General features: G+C 43.5%; 1 protein-coding gene across 4 annotated transcripts in view; it reads left to right on the plus strand.

Moving 5' to 3' along the window:
- robo1 (roundabout, axon guidance receptor, homolog 1 (Drosophila)) overlaps window positions 1-25,506 on the plus strand; it is a 342,597-nt gene that overhangs the window by 226,072 nt on the left and 91,019 nt on the right. For 3 of the 4 annotated variants that reach the window (XM_059968999.1, XM_059968997.1, XM_059968998.1), the window contains exon 6: window positions 4,190-4,317. In XM_059968999.1, the coding sequence (XP_059824982.1) occupies window positions 4,190-4,317 (128 nt within the window). Of the gene's footprint in view, window positions 1-4,189; window positions 4,318-25,463; window positions 25,471-25,506 lie in introns of those variants that run through there. The other variant, XM_059969000.1, reaches the window with a different exon arrangement.

Consider the following 25,506-nt stretch of genomic DNA (forward strand, 5'->3'; position numbering starts at 1 on the left):
GTTCTAGAACCATGAGAGATTGTGTGAGATGTGGACTCTCAGGAGTTTGAAACAGCTCCCATTTTCCAATACTGTGGTGCCTACGTAAAGAGTGGTACGAGTTCACCTGAAGTTAATAACTATCTCTTTTGTCTTCAAAGTTCAAGGTAAATTTATATACCATGTATATCCTGTGTATGTCACCATATGCAACCCTGAGATTCATTTTCTTTTTCTCAATAAATCCAATAACTATCTAATAGAAAGACTGTGCCACCAGGATGGACAACCAGTGTGCAAAAGACAACACACTGTGCTAACACAAAAACATAGAAAAAAATAAATAATAATGATAAAAAATAAGAAATAAATACTGAGAACATGAGGAGTTCTTGAAAGTGTCCAAAGCTTGCGGAAATGATTCAGTTGAAGGGGCAGGTGAAGTTGGGGAAGTCAGGAGCCTGCTGGTTGAGGGGTAATAACTGTTCCTGAACCTGCTGGGGTGAGTCCTGAGGCTCCGATACCTTCTTCCTGATGGCAGTAGAGTGCAAAGAGCATGACCTGGGTGGTGGGGGTCCCTGATGATGGATGCTGCTTTCCTGTGACAACACTCCTTCTAGGTAGGTAGGGAGGGCTATACCTGTGATGGACTGGGCCATATCTGCTACTTTATTGTAGGAATTTCTATTCAAGGGCATTGGTGTTTCCATACCAGGCTGTAAGCCAGTCTGTATACTCTCCACTATACATCTATAAAAGTTTGTCAAAGTTGTAGATGTTCTGCCGAATCTTCACAAAATCCTAAGGAAGTATAGGTGGTGTTGTGCTTTCTTTGTAATTGCACTTTCATGCTGGGCCCAGGAGAATTACTCTGAAATGATAACACCAAGGAATTTAAAGTTGCTGACCTTCACCTGTGATCCCCAAACGAGGGCTCCAGTTTCATCCTCCTGAAGTAAATATCAGCTCCTCAGTCTTGATGACATTGAGTAAGAGGTTTTTGTGGCCTCATCCTGCCAGCTTTTCAATCTCCCTCCTATATGTGGATTTGTCACCACCTTTGATTCAGCCAACAACAGTGGTGTCGTCAGCAAACTTGGAGCTGTGCTTAGCCACACAGTCAGAAGTGTAAAGTGAGTAGAACAGGGGGCTAAGCACACAGCCTTGTGGGCACCTGTGCTGATGGAGGTCATGGAGGAGATGTTGCTGCTAATCTGAACAGACTGGGTCTGCAAGTGAGGAAATCCAGGATTCAATTGCACAAGGAGATATTGAGGCCAATGTGTGGGAGCTTATTGATCAGTGTTGAGGGGATGATAGTACTGAATGTCAAGCTGTAGTCAATAAAGAGCATCCTGATGCATGCGTCTTTGCTGTCCAAATGTTCGAGAGTTGAGTAAAGAGCCAATGAGATAGTATCTGCTGTGGACCTGTTGTGCTGGTAGGCAAACTAGAGTGGTTCCAAGTCACTTCTCGGGCAGCAGTTGGTATATTTCAACACCTGCCTCTCAAAACATATCATCACTGTGGACGTAAGTGCAACTGAATGTCTTAATGTTGAGGAAGAGGTTGTTGCACCTCCTCTCTGTAGACTGTCTCTTCATTGTTGGTGATGAACCCCCACCCCATCACTGTTGTTTCTTCAGCTGACTTGACCATGTGATTACTGGGATGTTTGGCTGTGCAGTGACGTGTGAGCTGAGTGAACAGCAATGGGCTCAGCACACCGCCTTGACAAAAAATTGTTTTATTGTTTTTTTCAGTGATGTGAGACCTCCGCTGGCTGGGGTTGAGCACGGATGCTGCTTCCCTGCTATCTACAGTATATAGTCAATATGCAAGCTAGTACATAGGTCAGGGCAGAGCCATATGGACAGCATGCAGCAGGCTGCCCTCTCCGCGCAGCTGATGAACCCAAAGGAATGGGAGAGACTGGTACAGTTTGGCCCTTGCAACATTCAGGAGTTGCCAGTCAACACTGAACTAAATGTAGGACTGCCTTTAGGGACTCCAGCTCTAGATTTTTCCAGGGTTTACTCCCAAAACCTTTCCCAATAATGAGTATAGCATCAAGGCAGTGGAGGTTGAAGATTGGAGATTTCCTTCTCCTAGATGAGTTGTCTGATGAGCTCCATCTCCTTGATTTGGGGTTAACTATAGGTAGGATAAATGGACATAAGAAATAGCCCATCAAGTCTGCTCCACCCTTCAATAAGGTTGCGGCTGATCTGGCTCTGGACTCCAGGGAGAACCTGCTGCTCTTTCAAATATGGTTGGGGTTTTAACTGCACAAGATGTTATTGAAAGAAAGCATGTTTGTATGTCAAGGTAGCTCTACCCTGAAGAGTCAGTTCAGAATTCTGTACTAAGGTCCCGGCAGTGGGATTTCTGACTCTTGCAATGCTAGTTCAATTCCAAATTCCTTTGTGGAATATGCACCTTCTCCCTGTGACCGTGTAGGTTTCCCCTGGGTGCTCTGGTTCCCTCCCACATCCAAAAGGCACATGGCACACTCCAGTGTGGAGTGAGTGATAGAATTGAGGGAGGGGTTGAGGTGATTTGGGTATTTAGGAAGAATTAAAAGGGGTAGGTAAGTGGGCACGATTTCTAGTGTGGATGGACTGAAGGGATTGCCACTCGATCAGCAGAAGTGAGACCATTGACATAGGATTTGCAATGAATCAACGTATTTCCGTTTACCTTTTCCTCACTCTGTCAACAGTCCTTCTTTCCCCTTCCCTCCCTCGCAATCCTTTCTCTTACTCTAAATCCCTTCTCTCACTCATAATCCCTCCAGGCATCTTCCTCCTGTAACCGTGTGAGTTTTCTCAGGTGCTCCGGTTTCCTCACACATTCCGAAGGTGTATGGGTTAGGGTTAGTAAGTCGTGGCACCGGAAGCATAGGGACACTTGCAGGCTGCCCTGACACAATCCTCAATGATTTGCTGTGTACTTTGATGAAAATGTGATAAATAATGGGCGTCATTGTAGTGTAGTGATTAGCACAACACTTTACAGTACAGGTGACTTGGGTTCAATTCCTGCCGCTGCCTGTGAAGAGTTTGTATGTTCACCCTGTGACTGCATGGGTTTCCTCTGGGTGCTCCATGTCCTTCCGCAGTCCAAAGGTGTACTAGTTGGTAGGTTAATTGGCCGATGATTTGGCTAGGGTTAAATCGGGGGTGGGGGGGCGGTGGTTGCTCGAATGGCTAGTGCCTATTCCAAACAGTATCACTAAGTAAAAAAATGAAATAAAATTCATCTTAGTCTTTCATTCCTGTGCTTAAAATGCTGCTTTATTTCCTCCTTATCAGACTGATTACAATAAAGACATAGAACAGTAGCACAGGCCCTTTGGCCCACAACGCTGTGCTGGACTAATCCCTATTTACATCAGCCCCTTCTGCCTGAATATTGGCCATATCCCACCATTCCCTGTATATTCATATGTATCTAACGGCCTCTTAAACATTTCTCTCGTATATGTCTCCACCGCCACCCCTGGCAGCGCTTTCTATGCACCCAGCACTATGTAGAAAAACTTGCCCCACACATCTCCATTTGAACTCACCCCATCTCACTGTAAGTGCATGCCATGTGGTATTAGGCATTTTGGCCCTGGGACAAAGATACCAGCTTTTCAGATCAAGCTTTGGCCCAAGACGTTAATTGTTAATTCCTCTCCACAGATACTGCCTGATCTGCTGAGTTCCTCCAGCATTTTATGTGTTAAAGATACCAGCACATACTCAACGTTTCAGTAACAGCTTCTTCCACTCTGACAATGAACCCATGAACACTGCCTTACTACTTTTTTTCTCTCTTTTTACACTACTTATTTAATTTAAATTTTATACACACACACACACTCCTCTGCCACAAAACAACAAATTCGCAACATGTGCCTGTGATATTAAACCTGATTCCCATTCTGTTTCCTCTGCCTGTGCCTCTACACTTCGATTAGGTCTAAATTCTCAAACTTTCTGGGTGTAGCAGTTTGGAGCTTCTGAAGTTGCAAAGTCCTTGTTCCGTTTGCCCAGAGAGTTGCTGCAGCCCCTCTTTCTGATTGAATGGTGTCTCCACCTTCCACACCATTTCTACCCACCTGCCACAGCTGGATGTCCTTATCCCTTCCGGAATGTTGTCCCCGGGTTCCTATTTGTTGACTGCAGCCAGCCTCCCTAATCGGTGCCGATCTCCTCCCCAGGTCTGAGATCCAAGGAGGTAACACACTGATCATTCAACATGTGACGGCTGCTGACGTGGGGACATATAGCTGTGTGGCCGAGAACATTGTGGGGAAAACGGAGACCTCAGTCACATTGACGGTGCACGGTGAGTAAATATTGCCTGCTCATTACACTGAGGGAGGAGCTGACAGAGAGATGGAGGGTGAAGCAGGAGAGGGTAATAGAATGGAGGGGGTGGAGAAAGGGAGATGATAAAGGAATGAGGGGTTTAGATAGGGTAAATGTAAGCTGGTGTTTCCACTGATGTTGGGTGACTCTGCGACTAGAGGTCATAGGTTAAGGGTGAAAGATGAAATACTTAAGGGGAACATGAGGGAGAATTTTTTGACTCAGTGAGTGGTGAGAGTGTGGAATGAGCTGCCTGTGGAAGTGGTGATTACGGATTTCATTGCAACATTTGAGAGAAATTAGGATAGATACATGGATGGGAGGGGTGTAGGGATGGATCTAGGCAGAATAATGGTTAGGCATGGACTAGATGGGACAACGGGCCTGTTTCTGTATTGTAGTGTACTGTAGATCTATGACTCTACATAAAATGTGGAAAGAAAATGAAGATACAGAGAGAGACTGAGAGAAGGAAGGACTGAGAAGGGGAAATGGAGAGGAAGAGAACAAGGTAAATAGCAAAAAGAGGGGATGAGAGAATGAAGGATGTGGAAAATGGAGAGATTGAAATTCAGAGACGAGTTTATTATCATCTCTGTACATCCGTGTGTGTACAGGTGCAATGACAAACTTACTTGCAGCAGAGTCACAGACAGAGCATCAGATAAGCAGCATTCACAGACTAAACGTCAGCATTAATGAAAAACAGTTCTAAGAAAGAACCCAATTAGAACAAGTTCAGTGCAAGGTAGTTACAGTGTCGCCAGTGATGAGGGTTGTAAACATAAAAAGAGTGAAGCAGATAGGACTTCTAACTTCAAAAATAAACTTTATCCGTCAAAAATATGTACAAGTACAAAAACTACAGTGCAAGGCTCACTACATTCTTAGTGTTTACATTTACATAAACAGTGTTATCTGTTCTAGATACCAGTCAGTTTCAGTTTTGTAGTTGGCATCATTATCACTCATGTCACCTTCCTGTATGATACACATTTGAAGTGATTGTGTGTCCTCCAGCCTCCCAGTCTGCATTGGTGGAAGGAACTCAGAGTGCAGTGCAGTCATTATCCACACTGGACTGGCTGCACTGAGCTTCAGTGTGCCCCTCTGCATGTGCCCCCGCCATTCTGCAGCGATCCTTGATTGGTATCTCACTGTGCTGGGAGACCAACAAGTTTCCGGCAGGTGACAGTGACTTTCACCAAGTTGATGCCTTTCTCAGTGTGTGTGACCCTAATAGAAGCCCGCAGATCCTGACAAAGTGCTTAGCATCCTTCTCCAGACCTTGTCTGCAAATACACTATTTGCAAAGAGGTGGGTTCTTCGTCAGCACAATTGGCGTTGGGAGCAGTGCTGGTCTTCCTGATTTTTTTTCTAGATTCCCGCAAGATTTTTTTTACAGCTCCGTGGACCATCCGTTGCTCTGAGCAGGAAATTTTTACATGGCCTGAAAACTGCACGGCTCTTTAAATGTTTGTCTTGTAATATGAATGCATATTATGAAAATTGACTAGACAGCATTGGTGTTCGGCTGGTGGGTGGTTTATTAACAATGAGCTATCAACTTCCATTCTGTGTTTATTGTTACAATTTTTAACAATGTTGTAACTTGAAACACTGACAATGTAAATACATTGAAACTCTAAAATGCTTTAAAGTAAAAGTTGTGGTACATTCATTATTTGGAAAATTTATGGATTATATTTTTAACATAACTAATTACAGGGTATCCCATATTCATATTAGCATAGATTTCAAAATTATATTAACATTATCTAAAATAAATTCCAGCTGCACAATCACAAAGGGTATGTGCGTGGGAGTATTTTGGTTACTGCGTGACTGCACACCCACACAGCTTAGAGGGAACAGTGGTTGGATGTGAGGAAGGATCTGACTGGGAGGACCCCTGTCACTGCCAATCTAAGGAGGTTTTGGTGCTTGGCTGACAAGTAAGGTAGCAGTTAGCGTAACAGTTTACAACACCAAAATTAATTCTGGAGTTCTCTGGAAAGAGCTTCTTCATTCTACCCATGACATATGTTCGAGTCAAATTTCAAAATAAATTTATTATCAAAGCATGAAGATGTCACCATATACAATCTTGAGATGCATTTCTTGCAGACATTTACAGGAAAATAAGAAATACAACACAACTTATGGAAAACTACACATAACCAAAGAAGGGCAAATAACCAAAGGTGCAAAAAATTCAAATTGTGCAAATAAACAAATAAATATTTCTAAGAACATGAAATGTAGAATCCTTGAAAGTGAGTCCATAGGTTGTGGAATAATTTCAGAGTTAAGGTGAGTGAGGTTATCCTTACCTGTTTCCTCTGGGTTCTCCGGTTTCTACAGGTTAGGGTTAGTGAAATGTGGGAATGCTGTGTTGGCATAAGCAGTCTGCTACCCCCCCCCCGGACATCCTCAGAACGTGTTGGTCGTTGACACAAATGAGGCATTTCACTGTATGTTTTGATGTATGTGACAAGTAAAAGCAGATCTAATTTTGTTAGTGAGTTCTGGCAATGAAGTGTTCTGCCAGATGTTTTGGACAGTCTCTTTGGGACAAATCTAAACAGAATAGACAGGTAGACGTGGGTGAGGCAGCGGGACTTACAATGAAGTAGGGCAGGGCAGGTTTTAAAGCATTTTAACCTTGATCTGTGTTTGAGAGTGCAGATTATTATCAAAGTCCTTGTCCTGCAGTTTCCTGTGATCAACTCCCATTTATCCCAGGTGGTAATCAGCTCTGATTACAGGTGTGATCTCATTCAACAACCACGCAACACTCATCCCAGTTCCCTTCCAACTGCGTGTCTCTATCAGAATCGATTTATCACTGACAGCTGTCGTGAAATGCATTGTGGCAGCAGTACAGCGCAAGGCATAAATACAGAAGATAATATAGTATATAAATAAATACAGAAAAATGCAAAAAAAGAGGGTAAATATTGAGGTAGTGTTTGTGGGTTCATGGACCGTTCAGAAATCTGATAGTGGCAGGGAAGAAACTTTACTTATTGAGATACAGAATGGAATAAGTCCTTCCCGACCTTCGAGCTGCGATGCCCAGCAATCCCCTGATTTAATCATGGGACAATTTGCAACGACCAAGTAACCTAGCAAGCAGTCCATCTTTGGAAAGTGGGAAGAAATCGGATCACCTGTAGCAAACAGGGACAAAGTACAAACATTGGGAATTGAACCCTGGTCACTTCTACTGTAAAGCATTGTGCTAACCCCTATGCCACTGTGCTGCCTAAAATGGTACAAGCTGTTCCTAAAGCATTGAGTGTGGGTCTTCAGGCTGCTCTACCTTCTTCCTGAGAACAAGAAGAATATATGCATTTGTCTGCTCTCCCCCACCCCTACCCACCTGCTTTGACCTATTACCTTCTCACTTGCACTTCTTCCCCTCCCGCCAACTTCTATTTCTGGCTTCTTCCCCCTTCCTTTCCAGTCCTGGTGAAGGGTCTCAGCCTGAAACGTTGACTGCTTATTCCCCTCCATCAATGTGGCCTGACCTGCTGAGTTCCTCCAGCACGTTGCAAGTGTTACATCTGTCTGTTTGTGATTGTGAGCATATCACTGAGTTAGTGTGTGTATGTGATAACGTTTTTATGTTCTGCTGTGCATGTATAGAATGGCACTGTCACACGGTGGGTGGAGCCGCTACTTCACAGATCCAGTATCCTGAGTTTGTTCCCAATCCCCAGTGCTGCCCCCTGTTACCGTGTGGGTTTTACCCCACATGCTCTGATGTTCCAAAGATATATTGTACTTAGTTACATACTGCCCATTACACCGCTGGCATTGAAGGCACCAATGAAGTCCTCCATCTCTGGGCTTCCTTCAATATGTCAGTAGCTTCCTTTCAGTTTTCACTACTGTCAGCTGTGTAGGTCCTGGAAGGAGACTCAGGAATACCGTCACATACAAATGTAGAAGGATTCTTCATTGCTGTTTCCATAACACTTTTGTTTTTGATCAGTCATGGTTGTTGGCCCTGAACTAAATACCCAAAGCTGGAGAACCAGTGGACCACTCTTAGTCTGTTGATGTTTTCCGATGAGACCCTTCATCTAGAGAATATCTTGGCCTTGATGGAGAGCAAAGGAGGTTTAGCAAAAGATCACTGGATTCCAAGGATTAAATTAGCAGGAACAATTCCAGCAAGTCCAAAGCAAGGACTATGTGGAGTAATGTGTCCACTTCAGGTCGCCTCATTACAGGAAGGATGTGGAAACTTACTGATGCCTCCACAATCTCTATTGCTACCTTTTTCAGAACCCTGGGGTGCAGTTCATCTGGTCCAGGTGGCTTATGTGCCCTGAGGTCTTTCAGCTTTTTGAGCATCTTCTCCCTTGTAACAGCAACTGCACTCACTTCTCTTCCCTCACACCCTTCAACACCTGGCACACTGCCAGGGAAAACTAATGCAAAATACTCATTTAGTTCATATGCCATCTCCTCCTTCTCGTTATTATTTTTCCGACCTCATTTTCTAGTGGGCCTATATCCTCTCTCATCTCTCTTTTATTATAATGTACTTGAAAAAGCTTTTTTTTTCTATCCATCTTGATATTGTTTGCTAGCTTGCTTCCATGTTTCATCTTTTCCCTCCTAATGATTCTTCTAATTGCTTTCTGTAGGTTTTTAAACACTTCCCAACCTCCATCTTCCTGTTAATTTTTGCTTTGTTGTATGCCCTCTCTTTTGTTTTTACATTAGGTTTGACTTCTGTTGTCAGCCACAGTTGTACTATTTTGCAATTTGAGTATTTCTTTGTTTTTGGAATACATCTATCCTGTACCTTCCTCATTTTTCCCAGAAACTCAAGCTGTTCTGCTGTCATCCCAGCCAGCATCTCCTTCCAATTTACTTTGGCCAACTCCTCTCCCATACCACTGTAATTTCCTTTACTCCACTGAAATACTGCTACATCAGACTTTACTTTCCCCCTATCAAGTTCCAAGTTGAACACAATCATGTTGTGATCACCGTGACCGAAGGGTTACTTTACCTTAAGCTCTCTAATTGCCTTCGGTTCATTACTTAACACCCAATTCAGTATAGTTGATCCCCTACTAGGCTCAACAACAAACTGCTCTAAAAAACGATCTTGAATGCATTCAACAAATTCACTCTCCTGAGATCAATTACCAACCTGATTTTCCCAATTTGCCTGTATGTTGAAATCTCGCATAATATTAACCTTTTGACATGCCTTTTCTATTTCCCATTGTAATCTGTAGTCCTCATCCCAGCTACTGTTTGGAGGCCTGTATATAACTGCCAACAGGGTCCTTTTATCCTTGCAGTTTCTTAACTCAACCCACAAGGATTCAACATCTTCCGATCCTTTGTCACATCTTTCATCTGCCATTCTTTACCAGCAGAGCCATGCTACCCCCTCTGCCTACCTTCCTATCCCTCTGATACGATGTATCAGAGGGACATTCAGCTCCCAACTACAGCCATTCCTCAGCCACCGTTCAGTGATGGCCACAACATCATACCTGACAATCTGTAAAAGTGCAACAAGATCATCCTCCTTATTTTTTACAGTCCATGCATTGAGATATAACACTGTATTTGCTACCCTTTTTGATTCTGCATCCCTAATGCACTGATACTCACCCTGCCAGCTGCAATATGTCTTATCATCTGTCTGTCCTTCCTGACAGTACGACTGCACGCTATCTTCGTTTTCTTACCATCCGTCCAAACCTGAGTCCCTTCACTTAGGTTCACAGGCCTCTGCCAAATTAATTTAACCCCTCCCTAACTGCTGTAACAAACCTGCCCCTGAGGATATTGACCCCCCCCCCCTCAGGTTCAGGTGTGACCCATCCCCCAGAAGAGATCCCAATGATCCAGGAATCTGAAGCCCTGCCCCTTGCAACAGCTTCTCAGTCACACATTTATCTGCCAAATCATCCTGTTTCTACCCTCTCTGGCCACGGGGATTATCAAGGTGGTTTAAAAATGTTGCTGGTGTGGCTGCCTCAACCACTATTTCTGGCAGATCATTCCAAAGACACACCGCTCTCTAAGAAAGGAAATTGCCTGTTAGCTGTTTTAAATCTCTTGGCTCTAATCTTAAACCACTGCCCTCTTCTTTTTAGCAACCCCTCCCTTGGAAAGGAACATTATGTGCTTTCACGCTGTCTATGCCCCTAATTTTCTTACCTTTATGAGGACATCCCAGCAGATCCCAATGCACCTAAACTGTTAGCAGTAGCACCAGGGTCAACGAGAACTTCTACGCCACTGTTATAAGGCCATAATAACAGTGGCCATAATAATATAAGGTATAGGAGTAGAATTACTCCTTTCAGCCCATCGAGTCTGCTCTGTGTGGCTGATTTATTTTCCCTCTCCTGCCTTCTTCCATAAGCTTTGACATCCTTATATCCAAGAACCTATCAACCTCCATTTTAACCTCCCAATGACTTGGCCTCCACAGCTGTCTATGGCAATGAATTCTACAGATTCACCACCCTCTGGAAAAAGAAATACCTTCTTTCTAAGACTATTTGAACGGTCTCCTAGATGGACTCTTGACCTCACAATCTATGACCTTGCATGGTATTGTCTAGCTGCACAGCACTTCCCCTGTTGCTGTTACAATTAATTGTGCTGGATATTTCGATGTACATGTGACAAATAATACTAATCTTTCTACTGCATTGATATTGTTTTACCTTGTTCTACCTCAATGGACTGTGTAAAGATTTGATCTGCATGAACAATATTCAGAACAAGCTTTTCACTGGAACATCATACAGTACGAGCATTATCAATAAACCAATTCCAATTCCTATGTAAGGTTACTCCTCAGTTTCCTGTGAACACTGAACTGATTCCACAACCTACGGACTCACTTTCAAGCACTCTAAACCTTGTTCTCAATATTATTTATTTATTAATTACTATTATTATTTTTTGTATTGTGGCATAGATAAGAGTGTACAAAAGGTATCTTTTCTCAAGGGTTGAAATGTCTAATACCAGAGGGCATGCATTTAAAGTGAGAGGGGGTAATTTCAAAGGAGAGGTGAGGGCCAAGCTTTTTACACAGAGAGTGTGGGTGCCTGGAATGTGCTGTCTTGTGTGGTGGTAGGGGCAGAAGTATTAGAGATTTTTAAGACACATTTAGATAAGCTGATGAGTGTGAGGGAAATGGAAGGATATGGACATTGCGTAGGCAGAGGGGAATAGTTACACAGAGCACAAAACAGTACAGCACTGTGCTGGCCCTTTAGCCTACAATGTTGTGACGATCCTTTAACCTACTCTAAGATCAATAGAACCTTTCCCTCCCACGTAGCTCTCCATTTTCCTGTCACTATTGTTACCTGCACTGCACTTTCTCTCTGGCTGTTCCACTTGTGTTTTTTTTACCTTGTTCTACCTCAATGCACTGTGTAAAGATTTGATCTGTACGGACAGTATGCAAGACACTGTATCTTGGTACACGTGACAATAATAAACCAATTCCAGTTCCAATCTCCTGCATTCCAGTTCAGATCTCCAACCCTATCACGCTCCTCAGAAAAAAAAGCTGCAGTGCTAGCCTGTTGCAGAGATTTATTTGTCTGTTTATTTACAGCTTCCTCTATTCCTCTCAAAGGAAATGAGACATAACAGCGCTTAACTGACTGATAACTTTGACCCTTGTGAATACACAAGACTTTAGATCAGGGCTGATAAGAAAGCGGCCGAAACACATAAACAATTCATTCCATTCCTGGGAGCTGATTTGGAAATATTCATGATCTGCCGTCTCCACACCTTCTGCAGGCTAGAATTCATGATCTCGGAGCCTGCACGTTGCCTCACTGAGAACAAATGGGCCTTGACACAGAGGTCATGGACTTCTCCTTTAGTGCTGTGAGCGCTGGTGCCATGATTATGTTACTCGATTAGTCAACCAGGTGCCTGTCCTCATAACGCAGACAGTTCAACAGGCAGCTCGGGTCTATGAACTTTCGTTAAATTAGCCTTCAGCTCCCTGCATAGGGGAGAAAGCAGGCGGCATCACGCACACAAACGCAAAACACAAGCCTAGAGCTACATTGTCAAAGAGTAGCAGAGGGCAGCAGGGTAGCGTAGCAGTAAGCACAGCACTTTGCTGCTGTCTGAGGAGTTTCTGCGTCCTCCCCGTGACCGCGTGGGTTTCCTCCAGGTGCTCCGGTTTCCTCCCACAGTCCAAAGATGTAAGTGTTAGGGTTAGTAAGTTGTGGGCAAGCGGTGCTGGTGCCAGAGGCATGGCAACACTTGCGGGCTGCCCCCAGCACAACCCCACTGATTTGATTTGACTCAAACAGCGTATTTTACTCTATGTTTTTGATGTACACATGACAAATAAAGCTAATCTTTACATCTCGTTATGAAGAAACAGTGAAGTGCTGTTGTTTACATGCCATCCAGACAGATCACTGAAGAAAAAAGTACTTTGAGATTGTGTGCAGAAAGAGGATGAGCACAGAATACAGAATATAAGAGCATTAGACCATACAATATAGAAGCAGAATTAGGCCATTCGGCCCTGCAAGTCTGCTCTGCCCTTTCATCGTGGCTGATCTATTTTCCCTCTCAGCCCCAGTCTCCTGCCTTCTCCCTGTATCCCTTCATACCCTGACCAATCAAGAATCCATCAGCCTCTGCTTTAAATATACCATTAAAATTACAGAGGAAGTGCAGTGCAGACACTCAAATAAGGGGTAAGGGCCATGACAAGGTAGGTTTGAGGACAAGAATTAATATTTACTGTTTAAGAGATTGGTTATAACAGCAAGATAGAGCCTAGTGGTATGTTCTGTTAAACATCTTCTATCTCCTGGGTGGGATACAAGTGGTCCTGGAATATAGAGCCCAGAACACTACAGCACAGTACAGGTCTTTCAGCTTACGATACTGTGGCAACCTATCAACCTACTCTAAGGTCAATATAGCCATTTCCTTCTACATAGTCTTCCATTCTTTTTTTCATTTAAGAGTCTTTTGCTGTAAATGTTCCTAATGTATCTGCCTCTACCACCACCCCTGGGAGGTGTTCCACACCTTCTCCATTCTCTGTGTAAAGAAACTACAGCTGTCATCCCCTTGCAATCACTTGAAAGCCGTGCCCCTTCCTATTAGCCACTTCCACCCTGGAAAAAGTCAATGGCTGTCCAGTCTGTCCATGCCTCATATCATCTTGTGCACCCTCCTTTGCTCCAAAAAGAAAAGCCCTAGTTTGCTTAGTCTATCCTCATAAGACATGCTCTCTGATCCATGCAGCATCCTGGTAAATCTTCTCTCCACCCTCTTTAATGCTTCTGCACCCTTCCTATAATGAGGCAGCCAGAAATGAACACAATATTCCAAGCGTGGTCTAACCAGGGTTTGATCGCACTGCAACATTACCTCACGGCCTTTGAACTCAATCCCCTGACTAATGAAGACCAACACAGCACAGGCCTTCTTAACAGCCCTGTCAACATGCACAGCAACTTTGAGGGATCTATGGATGTGAACCCCAAGATGTATATACTGCCATGAGCCTTGTATTCTGCCTTCAAATTCAAACTTCCAAAGTGAATCATTTCACACTTTTCTACGTTGAACTCCAGCTGCCACTTCTCAGTCCAGCCCTGCATGGTGACAATGTCTCACATTGGCCAGTGCCATCTCCTGCACTATCCACAATGCCATCAACCCATTGATCGGCCAGAATGTGTTATGGTTGCAACGAGATTAGATGTGAGTTCTTACTATGAGTGAGCACATTCAAGGACCGAGTGGCTAACTCCAGCTTCTAGTCCCCATGTTTGCATTAATTTATCCTCTCCCAACACCCTGTCCAGTTGACCCATTGTGCTTTGTAGTCTCCTCCTAAAGTGCCAATGACTTGCTCTCTCATCATCAGCAAAGGAGTACTGGCTAGTTTAGTAATAACTGGGGCTGATGGAGGGAATGAATGAGAATCAGGTGTATTATCACTGATGTATAGTATGAAATGTGTTGATTTGCCACAGGAGAAAAGTGAAAAGACAAAAAAAATCTATAAATTGCATAAATACAGTAAATATTTCATACATGCAAAGGAATAAAAAGATGGATTCATGGACTGTTCAGAAATCTGATAGTGGAGGGGAAGAAACTGTTTCTGAATCATTGAGTGTGTATCTTCACTCTTCTGGTAATAATGTTAATACTAAGGCATGGCCTAGATCAGGGATCCCTAACCTTTTATTTGCCATGGCTCCCTACCACAGGGTTGGGAGCCCTGGCCCAGCTGGTGAGGTTTCTCAGCGATGGATGCCAGGTTCTTTAGGCATTGCCTTTCGAAGACATCCTCGATGGTGTGGAGGATTCTGCCTGTGATGGAGCTGGCTGAGTCTATCACCCCTCTTGCAATCCTGTGTGTTGGAATCTCCATATCAGTCAGAATACTCTCCACCGTGCATCAGTAGAAACTTGTGACGTAGCAATTCTCCTCAAACTCCTCATGGAGAACTGGGGGAACTATTAGTCCAAAGACAGTGGTTTGGCAAAATGGTTTCTACTGAAAATTGGATTACCACCTCCCCAACATTTTAAGTCAGATAATGGATTGTATCAAGTCTGTCTATATTGAATCTGACATTGTAGTTTCCTGAAATTAACCTAACAGTGGCTATTGATACCAAGCGGGTCATTCATGGACAGACTGATTGTCATTCTGCAGTGTAATGAGGGGTGTCTCTAGGCAGTGTGGGTGTAAATACATCTTACATTGCTCATTTCTGTGTCTGGTAACATAAATAACTGTTTCATTGTTGCTGCTTGAGGTAGCGTCCAACCTGATGGCATAAATCTCGATTTCTCCTTCAGGAAAACAAATTCCCCCCATTCCCCATTTCCCCATCCTGTCCTCTTATCTCTTCTCATCTGCCAACTACTTCCCCCCCAGGTCCACTTGTCCTTCCCTTTCTCCTATGGTCCACTCTCCTCTCGCCTGGCTCACCTCTTGCCAGAAACAGAGGGGTTTCTTGTGTCAATACAGGTTCAGGTAGTTAACACAAAAACTGATCAAAAATACATAATAAAAGGCCAACAAATTCAAGATGATAAATGCAGAAAATGCCAAGAGGAACCAGAAACAATCCAATACATCACAGGATCCTGCAGCAGCTTAACTCAATCTGATTACTTGCACAGGCAAAATCAACTAGCAATCATCATTCAACAAAATTTTGCTTTAGAATTCAAACTTATAAAAGACACCAATAAATACAAATCTGATCCAGTTATAGAGTCGGAGTCCTACAAATTATATTACAACAGATCCATTATTATAGATTGAGATTAAAAGGAAATTGAAATTCTCTGCACAATAGCATTAAACAATTAGGTCTACACAGCAATGCTTATGTAAATCTCCAAATGCCCACAAAATTAAACGCCACTAGAATAGACTGAAGGTTCCTAGCAGTTGAGAAATCAGCTTGGCTATGCTCATACCTCAGGTTTTACAGGTTGAGCTGAGGAAAAATAAAAATACGACGATAATAATAACTTTATTACTAATAGAGTACTTTTCATACAGATGATGTAGCTGAAAGTGCTTTACAATGGGATAAATACAGATATGAAAATAAAATAAAATAAAAATAAATGTGAAAATCAAAAAGGTGTTAATTAAAAGCAAGGTTAAATAAATAGGTTTTGAGCTGGTGTTTGAAAGTGTCAACTGAGTCTACATCGCTTATGGTTTTAGGTATTGAGTTCCTTCAAAAAAGCTGACCTGTCAATTATCTTTAGAGGGAGATAGTTTAAATTTAAGAGACTGGCAGCAGAAGACCTGAGAGCTCAAGCGGGATTATAAAACAAAAATGATTCTCTGATGTACTCTGGTCCCTGACCATTCAGAGCTTTAAAACAAGTAAAAGCTTGAGGAATATGTTTGATATATTTATTTATTGTGTTTTTTGTGCTGCATCAGATCCAGAGTAACAATTTATTTCATTCTCCTATACTCTTGTCTACTGGAAATGACATAAAAGAATCTTGAATTGATTAATGAATATGTACAGCCCCACACTACACACAGTAAAGCATGGTAATACGCTCAAATGGAAAGTCTACATGTATGTAAAAATTCACACACAAAAACTCTGTGAATTTACACACATGGGTATGAAGATGCACATAGACAAACAAACAAAGGCAAAAAGCGGCACGCATTTGCACAACACACATGCTTTTAAATTCACCTCGTTGCAATCATTCAGCAGGACAGACACAGCCAATTTATAGCTATTCTTCATTGACAAAGAAACTGGAAAGCTCAAAACTGAGTACAGAAATGAGCTGCATAGTTATCAGCGTGCTATGACCTCAGGAAAAGATGCTTGTATCAACCGTAGTCTTGGAGGGCATGCAGGGGCTAGCCTGAACAGACATTGATCACAAGCGATTGAACGGTCGTTATTCTAAGTGCTACAAACGGTGTGTTGCTGGTGAAAGAAAGGACACCTCTGTCTCATAACCATTAAAGTTACATGTTTGATTTTGTTTTTTTGCTTTGTTGAGTCAGTGCTGCCACTTATAAGTCTAATTACACGTGACCATATTCCAACCTGCCAAACCTTCAGGGCCTCCGAACTGCTGACAGTTTCAGGCCAGAAAGGAAGGGGCATGAAAAGAGCCCATGTGCATCCACTGATCCTTCACTGAAGCCCTGTCACCGCTCAGAGATTGGCTCCTGTTCAACAACTTACTGGCAACACGATTTTAAACAGGAATCTTCACCCCGAGTGTGTGCAGTCAGGCCAAGCACTCAAACCGGTGAAAGGAATGTGCAGCGCAAAATCAATCAGCAAATTCTCTCAGGAATTTTTCTTATTTATTTTCTTTTGGTATCACAGAACGGTTGTGGCATGGAAGGAGGCCAACCAGTCCATCCTTTCTATGCTGGCCCTATCTAGGAAGAGTCCTTCCAATCCCATTTACCATAATTAGAATAAGAATCAGTTTCATTATCACTGACATTAGTCATGAAATAATGTTGTTAATAAAAAGCATTATTAAGTATTTGATAAAAAACTATAAATTACAATAAGAAATAAATATTAATAAAAAATTAAGTAGGTACTGCAAAAAGAGAGAAAGATGTAGTCGTCCGTTTGTCTTGATAGACCATGGATTTGCACCTTGGAAAGTTTCCAGGGCGCTAGCCTGGGCAAGGTTTTTTTAATGTAAGACTGGCAGTTGCCCAAGCTGCAAGTCACCCCTCTCCACCCCACCAATGTTGTCCAAGGGAAGGGCATTAGACAGAAAGATAGTGAGGTAATGTTCATGGGTCCATTGTCCATTTAGAAATCTGATGGCATAGGGGAAGAAGCTGTTCTAGAAACATTGACTGTGTGTCTTCAGGCTCTTGTACCTCCTCCCAGAGGGTAGCAATGAGAAGAGGGCATGTCCTGGATGAAGAGAGTCCTTAATGATGGATGCCACTTTTTGGAGGCACCGCCTTTTGAAGATGTCCTTATTGATGGGGACCACGATGGAGCTGGCTACCAGAAAAGCCTGAAAGCATGTACCACTAGGCTCAAGGACATCCTCTATCTTGCTATATAAGACTATTAAATGGTTTCCGAACATGATAAGATAGACACTTGACTTCTCAATTGAACCTTGTTGTGATCTTTCATTTTATTGTCTACCTGCATTGCACTTTCTCTGTAGCTGTTATACCTTATTCTGTACCCTTGTTTCTTATTTTACCTTGTTCTGTCTTGAGGCACTGCGTGATGATTTAATCCGTATGAACCGTAGGCAAGACAAGCTTTTCGCTGTATCTCAGTACACAGGACAATATATGAGAAGGTGTGTTTTTAAGGTGATTGGAGTAAAGAATACGGGGGATTTAAAAGGTAGAGGTCTTTACAGAGAGAGAGTGGTGAGCGTGTAGAATGTGCTGCCAGGAGTGGTGGTAGAGGCAGATACATCAGTGACATGCAATCGACTCTTGGAGAAGCACACGGAGGACAGTAAAACAGAGGGCTATGCAGGAGGAAAAGGCTAGATTGATCATAGAGTAGGTTAAAAGGTTGGCAAAACATTGTGGGCCAAATGGGCTGTACTACATTCCGTGTAATGACAAACCAATTCCAATTCTAATACTAATATCTGTTCAAAGCAAATTTATTATCAAAGTACATATATGTCACCAAATACAACCTTGAGATTTGTCTTTCGTGGGCAGCCACAGTAAGTACAAAGAAGCACAGTAGAATCAGTGAAAAACCTCACACAACAACCAACGTGCAAAAGGCAACAAACTGCAAGTACAAAAAGAGAAAAAAAGGTGAAAAAAGAAAAAAAATAATAATAGATATTGAGAACTTGCCCTTGAAAGTGAGTCCAAAGGTTATGGGAACAGTTCAGTGTTGGCGTCAGTGGAGTTGAGTGACGTTATCCCCTCAAATTCTTTCCCTTCACATACACGTGGGTAATTGGTTTATTATTGTCTCATACAGAGATACAGTGAAATGACTTGCTTACATGTAATCCAGACACATTCATCATCATCATTATTTGTCATGTCATATGATGTGGGCAATCATGGTTTTTTCATGACCATGATTACTCTAGGCAAATTTTTCTACAGAAATGGTTTGCCATTGCCGTCTTCTGGGCAGTGTCTTTACAAGACGGGTGACCCCAGTCATTATCAATACTCTTCAGGGATTGTCTGCATGTCTTCAGTGGTCGCATAACCAGGACTTGTGTTATCCACCACCTGCTCCCATAGCTTCACTTACCGGCTGGTGGAGTGAAGAAGTGCCTTACGCCTCCTCTGGTAGAGACACCACTCCACCCCGCCATTCACCAGACACGTTATTCCATACAAAAGTACATAGAGGTCGTCAAAATGAAAACACAATGCAGAATATACTGCTGCATTTACAGAGAAATGCATTGCAGGGAGACAAATAAGCAGCAAGGGCCATGACAAGGTAGAATGAGAGATCACAGTTTCATTTTCATCACATAGGCAGTCACTGAGCCTGGGGGTGTATGTTCCCAAGTTTATGTATCCTCTGCCTGATGAGAAGGCAGAGAAGAGAGAATGACCAGAGTGAGGGAGGCCCTTGATTATGTTGACTGCTTTCCCAATTCAGTGGGAAGTATAAACAGAGTCCATAAGACATAGGAGCAGAATTAGGCTCATTGAGTCTGCTCCGCTATTCCATCACGGCTGATCCCAGATCCCACTCAACCCCATACACCTGCCTTCTCACCATATCCATTGATGCCCTGACCAATCAGGGATCTTATCAACATCTGCTTTAAATAAACCCACAGACTTGGCCTCCACCACAGTCTGTGAAAGAGCATTGTACAGATTTACTACTCTCTGGCTAAAAAAATTCCTCCTTACCTCTGTTCTAAAAGGTCGCCCCTCAATTTGGGGGCTGTGCCCTCTAGTTCTGGACACCCCACAAGAGGAAACATCATCTCCACATCCACCCTATCTAGTCCTTTCAACATTCTGTAGGTTTCAGTGAGACCTCCCACCCCCCAGCATTCTTCCAGATTCCAGTGAGTACAGGCCCAAAGCTGCGAAATGCTCCTGATATGTTAACCCCTACATTCCCAGATTCATCCTTGTGAACCTCCTCTGGACTCTCTCCAGTGAAAACACATCCTTTCTGAGATATGGAGCCCAAAACTGTTAACATAACTCCAAGTGCGGCCTGGCCAGTGTCTTACCATCTCAGCATCATCTCCTTACTTTTACGATCTATGAAGGTGAGGCTAGTTTTCCTGATGGACTGGGCTGTGCTCACAACTCTGTGGAATGTCTTGAGTCTCAGAGAGAGCAGTGCTGGACCAAGCTGTGAAGCATCCTGTTGGGTTTCCTTCAGGAGGTCCTTTCAAGAGTCTAATAACAGCAAGCTTGAGTCTGCCCTTGATCCTGGTGGTACATGTTCCCTAACTTTTGTATCTTCTGCCTGATGAGAGCGGAGAGACGAGAGGATGTACTATAGGGTAGATGGGGCCTTTGGTTATGCTGGCTACCTCACTGAGGTAGTGGGAAGTGTAGACAGAGAGTATGGTGATGTGATGGTGGTTTCCATGGTGTGTAGAGCTGTGTCCACAGCTCCCTGCATTTTCTTGCGGTCATAGACAGAGCAGTTGCTGCACCAACCCGTGATGCATTCTAATAGGACACCTTTGATATTGCGTCTATAAAGCTTGGCGAGGATCAGCGGGGACTTACGAGGTGTTCTTAGCTGTCTGAAGGGGGGGGGGGGGGTAGAGATAGTGTTGAGCTTTCTCGGCTGTGGTGTCTACCTGCCTGGACCAAGCCACGTTATTGGGTGAAGGTTACACCAATAAGCATCCTGCTCCCAGGATCTCAACTCCTGACTCTGGCAGTGCAATCAATACCCCAACCACACACTGCCAACAAAAATGTTCAGCTATGGCATCTCTCTCTCTCTCTCTCTCTCTCTCTCTCTCTCTCTCTCTCTCTCTCTCTCTCTCCCCCTCTCTCTCCCCCTCTCCCTCTCCCTTTTAAACAAACACTGCTGAAAGAAATGTCTCAAGATTCAGATTTTTTTCATGTGTTCATTGAAACTTACAGTGAAATGCATCGTATGTGTTAACCAAGGTTGCGCTGGGGGCACGTTCCGGTGCCAACATAGCCTATCCGCCATGCTCCGCAGAACACAACAACAGCAAAACAAGCCCCATTCCTCCCTCCTACCACTGCCCAAACACAGCCCTCTAAACAGGACAGGCCTCCAGCTCTAGCCTCAGTGGCCTGCAGGCACTAGCCTTTGATTTCCCCAGCAGACTCTAAGAATTTCTTGGATTCTGTTCCGGCCAACGGGCCTTGAATTCCAAACTTACAGTTCGACCCTCAGGCCTCGATTCTCAGCTTCGATCCCAGGACATACTGATCACCAAACACCTGGCTTTGAACATTGGTCTCAGCAATTCATGAACCCAGGGGGTCATCGGAACTCGCCTTCCTGCCTGCATGGAACTGGCCTCTTCCTTTCTCCACAGGTGCCACCTGACCTGTTGACTTCTCAGTTGTTTATTTAATCACAGGTGATTTTTTAATGCCAAATGTAGACCTGAAGAATCTGGAGAGAGACATACTGTGCAGAAACAGGCCCTTCATCCATGCCGACTATCAACTATCTGTTTAAACCAATTCTACGTAATTTCATTTTGAATCCTCCTGACAATCCTGTCCACTTGCCCCAGATTTTACCCTTTGCCTACACTCTAAGGGCAATTTACAATGGCCAGTTAACTTACCAACCTGCAAGCCATTGGGATGTGGGAAGAAACGGGAGCGTGCAAGAGAATCACACGCAGTCATGGGGAGAGCATGAAAACCCCACATGGATGGTGACAGGGTTGACAGCATGAGGTGGCGACTCTACCAGCTGCATCAACCTGTGCAAATTGTCCTCAGTATCTATCTCACCTTCAGTGAGCCTGTGATGCACTCCCGTCAGGAACGTTCGGGACACTTAGTGGCCGCTTTATTAGGTTCACCCGTACACCCGCTCATTAATGCCAATCGTCTGGCAGCAACTCAATGCACAAAAACATTCAGACATGGTCAAGAGGTTCAGTTGCTGTTCAGACCAAACATCAGAATGAGGATGACATGTGGTCTAAGTGACTTTGACTATGGATTGTTGGTGCCAGATGGGCTGGTTTGAGTATTTCAGAAACTGCTGATCTCCCGACAATAAAAAGCGACTTGACTTGACTTTGTACCCACACCACAGACACACAAATGCATTTTAAATCAGCATTGTTTGGCCTTCCATATAACAGTGGCTGACGGCTTTTAGGAACACATTGTCCAGAGCTACATTTTAAATTTAATCTACAGTCCATGTTCAGATCTGAAGAGGGCTGGCTGAAGTTAATTTTGCTATACATCCAAAGTCCGGAATATGCTCTAACACAGGACGTACCTAATAAAATGGGCATTAGAACACATACTGCTCTGTATGGAGAGTGATGTATTGATTACACCAGTGGACAGAAATTCAGGGAGTGTAAATGGACATTCCATTTCTGTGGACCTTGAATTTTTCCATCTTTAACAGTGATGGAGGTTGTCAAATTGTCATGGTGATTTCATTGAGGGAGGGAAGCCAGCCAAACCCTCCCTTTGTGACTCCAATCCCACAATCATGCAGAAATATCAGTGGTCCTAACTGTCAGCTTGATTGCATCAGTCCATCAACGTCACGTGAGGCATTAGGGGAGTGGGTCATAAACTGTGGAGAGAAACCTAGAGTGCCAAACAGTTCAGGACAGTGTGGGCCCCTTGGCTTCCAGTGTACTGCCCTTTATAAACCTTCTGCTTAATCAGTCTTCCCATTCCAAAGGAACTAGGGTAAAGGATGAACTGAAGGAGATTTATATTAGGCAAGAAACGGTGTTGAGTCTGAAGGCTGATAAGTCCCCGGGACCTGATGGTCTGCATCCCAGGGTACTTAAAGAAGTGGCTCTAGAAATTGTGGACGCATTGGTAATCATTTTCCAATGTTCTATAGATTCAGGAACAGTTCCTGCTGATTGGAGGGTGATTAATGTTGCCCCACTTTTCAAGAAAGGAGGGAGAGAGAAAACAGGGAATTATAGACTGGTTAGCCTGACGTCAGTAGTGGGAAAGATGCTGGAGTCAATTATAAAAGAGGAAATTACAACACATTTGGATAGCAGTAGAAGGATCAGTCTGAGTCAGCATGGATTTATGAAGGGAAAATCATGCTTGACTAATCTTCTGGAGTTTTTTGAGGATGTAACTATGAAAATGGACAAGGGAGAGCCAGTGGATGTAGTGTACCTGGACTTCCAGAAAGCTTTTGATAAAGTCCCACATAGGATTTTAGTGAGCAAAATTAGGGCACATGGTATTGGGGGCAGAGTACTGACATGGATTGAAAATTGGCTGGCTGACAGGAAACAAAGAATAGCGATTAATGGGTCCCTTTCGGAATGGCAGGCTGTGACCAGTGGGGTACCGCAAGGTTTGGTGCTGGGACTGCAGCTGTTTATAATATACATTAATGATTTAGATGAAGGGATTAAAAGTAACAGCAAATTTGCTGATGACACAAAGCTGGGAGGCAGTGTGAAATGGCAGGAGGATGTTATGACAATGCAGGGTGACTGGGACAGGTTGGGTAAGTGGGCAAATGTATGGCAGGTGCAGTTTAACGTGGATAAATAAGAGGTTATCCACTTTGGTGGCAAGAACAGGAAGGCGGATTACTATCTAAATGGAGTCAAGTTAAGAAAAGGGGAAGTACAACGAGATCTAGGTATTCTTGTACATCAGTCAATGAAAGCAAGCATGCAGGTACAGCAGGCAGTGAAGAAAGCTAATGGCATGCTGGCCTTTATAACAAGAGGAATTGAGTATAGGAGTAAAGAGGTCCTTCTGCAGCTGTACAGGCCCTGGTGAGACCCCCACCTGGAGTACTGTGTGCAGTTTTGGTCTCCAAATTTGAGGAAGGACATTCTTGCTATTAAGGGAGTGCAGCGTAGGTTCACAAGATTAATTCCCAGAATGGCGGAATTGTCATATGTTGAAAGATTGGAGCGACTGGGCTTGTATACACTGGAATTTAGAAGGATGAGAGGGGATCTGATTGAAACATGTAAGATTATTAAGGGATTGGACACACAGGAGGTAGGAAGCATGTTCCCGCTGATGGGTGAGTCCAGAACTAGAGGCCACAGTTTAAGAATAAGGGGTAGGCCATTTAGAACAGAGATGCGGAAAAACTTTTTCACCCAGAGAGTGGTGGATATGTGGAATGCTCTACCCCAGAAGGCAGTGGAGGCCAAGTCTCTGGACGCATTCAAGAGAGAGTTAGATAGAGCTCTTATAGATAGCGGGGTCAAGGGATATGGGGAGAGGGCAGGAATGGGGTACCGATTGTGTATGATCAGCCATGATCACAGTAAATGGCAGTGCTGGCTAGAAGGGCCGAATGGCCTACTCCTGCACCTACTGTCTATTGTCTGTTCCTATTCTGGCATGTCTGTCCATGGCCTTCTCTACGACCATAATGAGGCCAAACTCAGCCTGGTGGAGCAACTCCTCATGTGTATTCTAGGTAGCCTTCAACCTGATGACATGAACATCAATTTCAACAATTAGCCTTCAACTTGAACATTGATTTCAAAGTTGAGTAATTTCTCTCTTTTCCCATTCCCCATTCTGGTTACCCTTCACCCCTTCTTTTCTCCTTACCTGCCCATCACCTCCCTCTGGGTCCCCCCTACTTCCCTTTCTCCCTTTCTTGAAGAAGCATTTCTTCTTCAACGCTTTTCCACAGAACTTTATTGGTGGAAGGATTTGAGGGAATTTGAGGAGAGAATTTGAATTAGTTTATTATTGTCACATGTTTGGAGAGACAGGGAAAAGCTTGTCTTGTGTATTGTTCATACAGATTAAATCATCACATAGTGCCTTGAAATAGAGCAAAGTAAAACAATAACGATGCAGAATAAAGGGTAACAGCTCCAGAGAAAGTGTAGTGCAGGTAAGTAATAAGGTGTAAAATGATAATGAGGTAGATTGTGAGATCAAGTGTCCATTTTATTATACAAGGGGTCCATTCAAGTGTCTGATAATAGTGGGATAGAATTTGTCCTTGAACCTGATGATGTGTGGGTTCAGGCTTCCACCCAATGTGAAAGGGGAGGAGAGGGAATGATCAGGGTGGGTGGGCTCTTCTTAGAAGAGGCAATGACATACAACCAAAAGATATAGGAGCAGAATTAGGCCATTTGGCCTGTCAAGTCTGCTCTGCCATTCAGTCATAGTGGATTCTTTTCTCAACCCCATTCTTCTGCCTTCTCCTTTAACCCCCCTTGGCAACCGAGCAACCAAGGACATGGGATTAGTCCCAGTTGTACTTTTAAAGCCTGCATGGACAGGAAAGGCCAAATGGCAAGTGTCATGTGTGAAGGTTGTGTGGTGGCACTGATTCCCATTTCTGCATTGTGATTGACACTGTTGTGAGTCACCCGGTCAGTTAATTGATTTACTGTTACCTGTTTTGTTTTGTTCCAGTTGGTTCAGTTGGTAAGTTGAAATCTCATCCGCCATTCTCTGTGCTTC

The sequence above is a fragment of the Hypanus sabinus genome, chromosome 4 (genome assembly GCF_030144855.1).
Source record: "Hypanus sabinus isolate sHypSab1 chromosome 4, sHypSab1.hap1, whole genome shotgun sequence".
Taxonomy (NCBI): Eukaryota; Metazoa; Chordata; class Chondrichthyes; order Myliobatiformes; family Dasyatidae; genus Hypanus; species Hypanus sabinus.